This window comes from Zingiber officinale, chromosome 7A (genome assembly GCF_018446385.1).
Source record: "Zingiber officinale cultivar Zhangliang chromosome 7A, Zo_v1.1, whole genome shotgun sequence".
In the NCBI taxonomy this organism is placed as follows: Eukaryota; Viridiplantae; Streptophyta; class Magnoliopsida; order Zingiberales; family Zingiberaceae; genus Zingiber; species Zingiber officinale.
This window is the reverse complement of record NC_055998.1, coordinates 74,183,236-74,192,843: the sequence shown is the minus strand read 5'-3', so window position 1 is coordinate 74,192,843 and position 9,608 is coordinate 74,183,236. Positions and strand designations below refer to the sequence as shown.

Sequence of the window (9,608 nt, the reverse complement as noted above, 5' to 3'; positions counted from 1 at the left end):
TGAGCGCATACCAGATAGAATCTCAGTTCGTTATCGATTCTCCGAGATTGGTCAGTTGAGTTGTCAGCTCCTTAATTCTCGCTTGGAGTTGCGCTACTTTTTCGCCGTTGTTCATCCGGAGATTTGTCAGCTGAGTCCGGAGGATGTCGCACCTTGCTATTTTCGCTTCTAAGGTGCCTTCGTGGAGCACCAGGAATTTTTTTCAGAGATCTTTGGCGGAGTCGTAGTTTTCGATCCGACTTACCGTATTCTTCTTTGTCTTTTGGAGCAGTAAAATCATATTTAATAGTTATAAGAATATTGAAATATGTTTTAAAAAAATACCTCCATTCGTCGTCTCCACGTAGCGAAGTCTCCGTCAAATTTCAGGGGGTGAATACTTGTTTCAGCCATCATCTTGATCTTTGTGCTTCAGTCGACGGTTAGTCCTTCTGAAGTGGTCTGGGCTCTGATACCACTTGTTGGTGCAGCAGGGCCGCCAAGAGGGGAGGGGTGAATTGCCTGTAAAATAAAAATACCCTCCTCAAAACTTTCAACTCTAAAATAGCAACAATAAAATTAAAACAAAATAACATAAAAGCAGGAAGACTCAGCAAGTTGACTTAGTTACAACCAAGAAGGTTGTTAATCCAAAACAGTTGGAAAGAGTACTAAGAAAGTCTCCTTCACTCTAGGCGGAGAAGTCTTTTTACACACTAAGAAAGCTCACAAGTTGCTAGGAATTGATTACAGAGTTGATTCACTAAGTTCCTAGCTCCAAGGGCCTTTATATAGCTCCTGAAAAACTTATCTCGAGCCTTGAGGGCGCCTCCAGCCGAGTCAGTGGATCAAACTTTATCCGAACTCGAAACAGTCATCTAGACTGGGTTAAAGGCGCCTTCAATGGCATTGAGGGTGCCTTCAATGTTGAGGGTGCCTTCAATGGCCTTGAGAGCGCCCTAGACAAGGTTGAGGGCGCCCTCAAGGCAATGAGGGTGCCTTCAAGACTGTAGGCAGCACAAGCGCCTTCAACACTTCATTGAAGGCGCCTCCAGCTTGCTTTTCCAACTACTTTTGACTCCTTTTCTTCTTCCGAAGCTCCAATTGCTTGGGTGATTGTGGCCAACCGAAATAGGGCTCACTCGAATCCAATTTCTGGTCTTCTCCTCGAGCAAGCTTCAGACCCGGCTTCTCGTCCCTCGAACGCCGTGCACGTTTTTCTCGTCCACTAGTGTACTCTTCCGCAGCTCTCTCGTCCTTCGGATGCACTAAGCCTGTCGGCTCCCTTCCCGTGCCGTCCTTCTTGCTAGCTGCGTCTTCCGCTCGACTTCCTGCGCTCCTAAGTTCTTGCACACTTAGACACGGGGATTAAAATAAAATAAAACCTAACCTAACTTAGTTGATCACATCAAAATAATCACGGGATTCAACATATACATGTCATATAAACTAATGTTAGAGATGCATTATGATTTAGTATGGGCAGATATATTAAGAGGAATCCAAAACTAGAACTTTAGGTCAAGGTTCAATTGAACCATTTAAATAGTTTTGGGTTTTATGTCAATCTTCTGATCGGTGATAATATATCTTTATATATATTTTTTTCAAGTAGACATTGGTAAAATAGAAATCTCCACAAAATTTGAAAAAATTTTTAGGACTGTAAAATTTTTGGTGCATTTCTAAAATTAGGTTCGGAATGTTGTTTGGGACTGAAATAGAGTACTAGTTGACTGGCTCAGATACTAGTCGAATAATAACAGTGTTCATCAAGTACAGAATGGTTCTATAAGGTTATTTCGATGGGATCAGTCGACTGGTCTATGGCAGTTAACTGATACATGCTGAAACTATTTTTCAGCAATAGAAAATAATCAAATGAGGAATATACATATATGTAATCTTATGAGGAGATTAATACATGATAATTATGGTCATTAGAGGTTAAAGAGTCTAATAATTGGGATATTATTGGAGCTCTTTTTGTTGTATGTCAAAGTGGGAGAAGTTTAAGTTTAAGTGGGAAACCAAAATACCTTTGTAAAAAATCCTAACTCAAGGGAGAGCTTAGGTGAAAGGGGAGCCTAGGATTAGGTTCTATTATATAAGCATGAGTAATTGCTTATTTATTGGCAAAGGGGAGATGTTTATCTTTGCATGAAATCCTAGCTCAAGGGGGAGCTTAGGTAAAGGGGGAGCCTAGGATTAGGTTCCATGATTTATGCATAAGTTGATTTATATATTTATTTGTATATGTATTGCTATATTATTTTTCTAACTTAAACGGGTTGTCAAACATTAAAAGGGGAGATTGTTGGAGCAATCTGTATGACCTTATGTTTTAATGTTTGGGCAAAGGTTTAAGTTAGGATTATTATTATATTTGATATGCACTTGTGAGTGTGTAAGATGCAGATACAATAAGGAAACTCTAAGTGTAATCTTAGTAAAGGCAAAGCCCAAGTGGGATTTTGATAAAGGTGAAAGTCTAAGTGGAATCTTGGCGGTGTAAGTCCAAGCATGTAGTCTTGGCAACGTAAGTCCAAGTGTGATTTGGCAATGGAAGACCTATAACAAGGATAAGGCCGAAGGAGGCTCTTGAAAGTAAAGTGTGAAGGATAGGGAAGCATCTGAGAGACGCAAGGCTAATGGAAGAGGCTAGAAGGTAAGGTCAAGGTTGTGCAGGTAAGGACGAGTGCTGAGAGAATGTACTTAGGGTAAACCCTAGGTTTCGAGTTTACCAGTCGACTGAGGAGAGAACATAATATTTTTGTTATCTCAATTGAAGTGGACCAGTCGACTAGTCCTGACACCAGTCAATTAGTATCGAGCCGTTGAAGTTCTAACGATCGAATTCCACAGAGAACCAGTCGATTGATAACAGTAGAAACAGCTTGGTTATTTTTCCCAAGCTCTATATAATGGAGATCGAGGTGGCTGACTTGGGTGACGAAATTAGAGATGATTAACCTCTAATAGAGTCTCCCATGCTAGGAGATAATCCAAGAGATCTTGATCAACTTATGGTGAGGTTTCTCCATCGACAAGGAGCATTGAGCTAGCCAGAGTTTCGGGAATTAATCCACCGACGGATTGAGGGATTGTCCACCTTAGTGACAATTATGGAATAGGAGTCTTAATCTTCGAACCATGTAAATCAATGTATTAAAGGTTTGATTGTTTTGTTTATTGCCTTTAAGTTTTAGTTTTTCTTTATTTGTTTTGGTACTTCGCTGTGCTAGCAAACTTAGGAAGCTAAGGGAAGAAGTGAGTAATCAATTATTCATCCACTAGGCCCAACAAAGCTAAAATATGAAATATTTGAAAATAGAAGTCAAAAGCTAATACAAGGTAAAGTTAAAGTGTTAGATGAATAATTACTTTCAAGCTTCATTTTTAGTTAAATGACACCAATATCCTTAAATTATATAAATTAATATTTTTTAATTATCTAACTATAATTTTGATCCACTATTTGTTTATATAATTATTATTATATTTTAAATAAAATTACTTTTTATAATAAAAAATATAAAAATTATTAAAAAAATATAAATAAAAAATGATAAAATTTATATAGATACACAAAAATATGTATAAAAATTTTAGAAATATAAATTATTTAAAAATATAAAATATTATTTAAAAAATAAAATATCATAAAAGTATAGTGATAATTATTTAAAATGATAAATTCATTAAGATAAAAAAATATAATAATAATTATGTAAAATAATAAACTTATTAAATACATAAATGTACTTCTAACTTTTAACTTTTAAATATCAAGTTATAGAACTAAAAAAATATTAAATTCTTACTTCTAACTTTTAAACAAAAATTATAAAAACTAAAATAAAAATTATATTCATAAACATTTAAAAATACTTTCATATAATTAAAATCTAAGTTCTACCCAACACTTCTTTATTAATTTCGAAACATACCTATCCTGTCCAAGGAAAAAAAACGCTGCTCTTGCTTTACCTACAATAAACATATCTGTGTAAACAATACGTTGTTAATTAAATACATTTTTTACAATTAATTTCATTATTCTTTTTGCTTAAAAATATTGATAAATTATCGAAGAGAGAGTTGGCATCCAGCTGTCGCAAACAAGGATTCAGTCCAAATCGACTTTTTTTGAAGATCTAATCTAGCCATCAGAACCGTTCAATTAGTGGACCCCATCGTGCCCATAAATTGCAGGTTCTTCTTGGACGGAAACCACCCAGTGAATGCGTGTGTCGTGCTACAGCGTCTGCCAAAATAAGCAAACACAAAGTTGCCACGTAAAGAAAGAAGACGCGATAAGAAATGCAGAGGCTTCGAGAGGCGAAAGCTACAACGCCATGCCAATCGCCACCGCCACCTCGGGGCGGAGCAAATGGGCGGCGATGGCCGCGAGCACGTGGATCCAGTGCTCCACCGGCGGATCCTACTGCTTCGGAGTCTACTCGCCGGAGCTGAAGGCGTCGCAGGGCTACGATCAATCCACCCTCGACTCCGTCGCTTTCTTCAAAAACATAGGCGCCAACATCGGCGTGCTCTCCGGCCTCCTCATCTCGTCTCCTTCCGTTCACGAGCGGCCTTGGATCGTTCACCTCGCCGGGGCGGCGCAGTGCTTCGTGGGGTACTTTTTCATGTGGCTCTCCGTGGCCGGCTACGTCGCTCGGCCGCCGCTGGCGCTGATGTGCTTCTACATGCTTCTGGCGTCGCACGCCCAGACGTTCTTCAACACCGCCAACGTGGTCACGGCGGTCGAGAACTTTCCGGGGAGCCGGGGAACTGCAATCGGCATCATGAAGGTAATCGATTCCTTCCACAACTTTAGGGATTCATTTAGGATTTTTCTTCGATAGCGATCGATGTTGCGATTATACACTCGAACATCATGCATCTGTTAAGGATATCCTTAAATTCTCCTTCTCTGATTTTGATTCTTGAATCAAAGATTGACATTCTAGGGATCGAAAAGGTCAAATCGACAATTATATGAGCAATTTGATTAAAATTTTCACTCCATTCCGACAATTCTAGTGTTCCGGTTTGAAAATCTCATTCTGGCATAAAGAATGATGACGTCGAGCCTTCTCTTAGATTTCTTATTTCTTGCGGAGAGTAACAAACATGGTTCGTCGGGAGTTGCCCCGGCGAGAGATGCCTCCTCGCCTTTATAGAGAGAGATCCCTAGCGACTCCTCTCATTCAAGGCTCATTAAGAGGTCATTAAGGGTATTGTTGTAACCGGATTGGCTAGTCGGATCAGCTTAGAAGATTGGACCGGCTCGGAATGTCGGATACTGCCAGATAACTCCCTGATGACCGGGTCAAGGGTCCTCCGCCCTTACTTACCATCCGCATCATTTAGTTTCATATTTTTTTTGTCTCTTTAAGTAAAAACCACGTTTTCTACCTTCTCAAGGTCATGGCTAAAGATGATAACTTGTTCTGCAATATGACTTTATCACTTTATTGGCTTTGTTGGGGGACAACATTTCTTCGTAAACTGGAACAGTTTAGTACTTATGAACACGTTGACTTTCAAATGATAACTGTAAAATTCCATGTTTTGGTAAGAACAGGAACAATTTCGTTTTTTATGCACAGAAGTTATTCCCCTTGATCAAGTATAGGAGCTAAACTTGAGTAATCTTGTGCAAAACTGTGCTTGGTACCCTCTCAATATCTCTGCTAAAGATTATAGCTTGTTCTCTAATATGATTTAATTCCAATTCATCAACTTTGTTGTAGGATCACATTTTTTCATAATCTTTAACAGCTTTCAAATGATAGTCGTAAAATTCCATGTTTAGGCAATAACTGGAGCAGTTCTTTGCTGTACAGGATTGGTAGACTCGATGTTGATTTCTCTTGGTTGCTTATATATTTGCTTTACAGGGTTTAATTCCCCCTGTTGATTTCTCATAAGCCATGATATTGTTTTCCCTAACGATTCTAGTAATAATAGAGATCTAGATGAATAGGAGAATCCATTTGCCCAATTCACATTTGCTGAATTATAGCTCGGAGCTGAAACATAGGACTTGCCAATCCAAGCTTCAAGCAAATATTACTATCCTTATTAGATTATTAGTAGCAATCTTGTATGAGTGTATTGATTGGATCATCTTTTAGCTTTCTATTAACATCTAGAATAACATTGATGATAGTTAACCAAATTTTAACGAGCTTTAACAAGTAAGATAATCGACGTGCTTAGGAGAATGAAATATAATTTCCCAAACAGCTCAATAGGGATATTGGTTATTAGACCTGATGGTTGATTGATTAAGGATGGATGTTTATTATAATGAAAATGTTGCATTTTGAATAACCTTTAAATAATGTAATCCTGCACTCAGGATGCTCAAACAAATGGAACTATGCTTTATGCGTGTGTAGCGATACACACATAATATCTATAATACTACAAATGTTTTGCCTTTTCCCTAAAAAAACAAGAATGAGTGTGGCGGCATAAGTCATATTTCCTAAGACCAGAAGATCTTGATTATAGTTTGTGATTCTTTTGGCCCACTTATTAGCATGTTTGTCCTGACAATCCCTCTTTGAATAACCAAATAGGTGTCTGAGTTCATTATCATCGGCATCCTCAAGATCTAATGTCTTTTTATTGTGCAGGGTTTTCTGGGTCTTAGTGGAGCAATACTGATCCAGATATATCAGACAATGTTCAACGAAAACCCAACATCTTTCATACTGATTCTTGCATTGTTGCCAAATATCCTCACATTACTATTAATGCCCATTGTTAAAGTTGATCATAGAAAGAGTGTATGCGAGAAGAAATTTCTGGATGCATTTTCACTCATTGCTATGATAGTTGCTGGTTATCTTATGCTTGTTATAATTGGAGAGAGCATACTAAGAATGGGATCAGTAGCTCAGATAGTGATATTTACAGTTCTCATGATGATGCTCTTGTCTCCAACAGCTGTTGTGATGAAAGCTCAGATGACAGAAGCAAAGATGCTTGATGCAGATTTTCTTCATGAAAGAGCCACTCTGATAGTAAAGCATGATGATCCTATTTTACCAAACAGATTACCTTCTGGGAGTGGACATGACCCGTTAGACCAAGATTTGATCCTACTGCAAAGAGGAGACAATTTCAACCTAACACAGTCCATGTCGACATGTGACTTTTGGTTATTGTTTATAGCCATGGCATGTGGCATGGGTTCTGGATTGGCCACCGTAGACAACATCAGTCAAATTGGAGGAGCTCTCGGTTACATGGCTACAGAGACGAGTACCCTGGTTTCTCTATGGAGCATTTGGAACTTCCTTGGTCGATTCGGCAGCGGCTACATCTCCGATTACTTCCTCCATAATAAAGGTTGGCCGCGGCCTTTATTCATTTCGCTGACACTCATGCTCATGAGTGCTGGTCATGCACTCATCTCGACTGGCCTTCCAGGTTCTCTGTACATGGGTTCTGTGCTGGTCGGCATCTGCTATGGCTCTCAGTGGGCACTGATGCCTAGCATCACATCTGAATTATTTGGACTCAGGCACTTCGGCACCATCTTTAATACTATAGCGATTGCAAGTCCAGTCGGATCGTATATCCTCTCTGTTAGAGTCGTGGGATACATCTACGATATGGAAGCTTCAAAGTCCTCAGGCGCACACGAGTGCTTGGGCCAACATTGCTTCATGCTATCCTTCATGATCATGGCTTTGGTGACCATTCTAGGTTCCATTGTCGCATTGATTTTGTTCTACAGGACTAGAAGGTTTTATGAGCAGGTTGTATATGTAAAGCTTCATAGTTCTCTAGTCCAGTAGAATCATATATCCTCGCTGCGAAGAGCTGTTGAAGTTCCCGGGCACGCACAAGTGCTCGGGGAACATTGCTTTCGACTGTACTTCGAAGTTCATGGCATGTGTGAGCCTTCTTGTTTCACAACCTTGTGGGGATGAATAATGTGTATTTTAACTATGGATTCATGAAGGTTTCATGTATATTGTATATTCTAATGCGAGAGGGATGAAGTATCCTTTTAGCCATTTGAATTTTATCATGAATATTTCTTTACTTATACAAGCATAGAGGTGTCGATGGGTCATGCTCGGCCTGGTGATGCTCGGCTAAGGCAGAGATGGCTTGATTCGATTTAGATTTAATTTGGTTTGAATTGATTTAGTTTGGTTTTACTTAGGTAATTAAGTTTTGGAGAAAAATTGAAAGTGAGATGATGCAATTTGAATGTATAATTGGGTTGACTTGAATTATTTTTATTATTATTATTATTATTGACAAAGATAATTTCATTTGATATATTAATTTTTTATATCATATTTATTTAATTCTCATAATTTTTATCAGTCCAATAAATTAATTTTATACAACACAAATTATTAACCTTTTTAGCACATTATTATTTTATTTAAATTTTGACTATAATTTATCTTGTCAAAATGCATGATCTAATAAATAAATAAATAAATTTTTTCTTATATAAATGATTCAGTAGCAATGAATGAGTGATTAGATCGTTAATAAATAGTTTTATAGTAATCAACAAAAACAAAAGTTGAAAAAGTAATCAACAGCCCGTCTAGCTCAGTTGGTAGAGCGCAAGGCTCTTAACCTTGTGGTCGTGGGTTCGAGCCCCACGGTGGGCGGATTGGTGCTCATGTTTTTCCTATAATGCACGTGAAGTTTTAAGCCAGGCCTGTACTGTCCGCCCGCATGATTTTCCACTTTTACCGTTAAGTTTTAAAAATTTTAATATCACCCTTATTTCACGATAATAATATCCATTATGAAACGTCCCTAACTCTTAATTCACTTCTTTAAATCAATTATTTCTTCAAGAGATTTTTTTCCTCCTTGCAACTGACAGTTATTTTCCTTTAGCACTAATTAATCTTATTTTTCCTTTACTCTTCAAATTTCATAATTACACACTACTCTCAGCCATTTACAATTAACTTTTACTTTTTAAAAAAACTATTTTTAAAAATATCTAACTCATAGTTATTCACGAGATCAGATCTTTTATTCCAAGATTCTTATATCCCCATATTCTTTCATCGATCGGAAGGGTTAAATCATATCTTATGGATGCAGTATGCATCACAAAAATGTCATGACCATCTGAAGAAACGTGAGAATAAAAAAAAAATAATTAATCAGGCTAGGTAGCAGCCCAGGATCTCAGCATCCTTTAATTACGTGCCCCATTAAGAAGAAAAATTTTTACAAATTCGTTGTAGCTGAAGTTTGAATTACAAATATATGGATGACAACTTGAATATTTTATCATTGTACCATAATCTCGGAGACACTTGATACACTGTCTCAAGATCTGATTTAATTTTCACTGTTTCCATTGCTCAAACCATCCTTTCTATCTTTGCCAAGAAAGTCTCAATAAAGCACCGATTGTGGTAGAGATATTGTAGTTATTTTTTCTCTTGGATCTTTTTATTATCATTTTTCTTGACTTTTTGCTTTCACATCCTCTTCGTTCCCTATAATCACCTCTTGTCGTTGCAAGGAGATTGAACTTCACACATACTCGAAATCTCGTTGTAGCCTTAGTCTTTATTAGGTGCTTGTAATTACGGATGATGAGATGCAACTATTTG

The 9,608-nt window shown here is 37.6% G+C and overlaps 1 protein-coding gene and 1 non-coding gene across 2 annotated transcripts; both read left to right on the top strand.

Annotated features, from left to right (window-relative positions):
- Window positions 1-4,290: 4,290 nt before the first annotated feature.
- On the top strand, window positions 4,291-8,021 carry LOC122001543 (protein NUCLEAR FUSION DEFECTIVE 4-like). Its single transcript, XM_042556338.1, has 2 exons — window positions 4,291-4,793; window positions 6,630-8,021. Exons 1-2 carry the CDS (start codon window positions 4,338-4,340, stop codon window positions 7,797-7,799), a joined length of 1,626 nt encoding a protein of 541 aa, XP_042412272.1. The 5' UTR covers window positions 4,291-4,337; the 3' UTR covers window positions 7,800-8,021.
- A 545-nt stretch (window positions 8,022-8,566) lies between these two features.
- On the top strand, window positions 8,567-8,639 carry TRNAK-CUU. The gene has a single exon. It is a non-coding gene; the product is annotated as a tRNA-Lys (tRNA).
- The last annotated feature ends 969 nt before the right edge of the window (window positions 8,640-9,608 follow it).

What these genes read in the sequence shown, in the direction of transcription:
- LOC122001543 (XM_042556338.1), top strand. Translation starts at nt 4,338, where the DNA reads ATGCCAATCGCCACCGCCACCTCGGGGCGGAGCAAATGGGCGGCGATG. An exon ending in CTGCAATCGGCATCATGAAG is followed by an intron (nt 4,794 to 6,629) that starts GTAATCGATTCC and finishes TTTATTGTGCAG; the next exon opens with GGTTTTCTGGGTCTTAGTGG.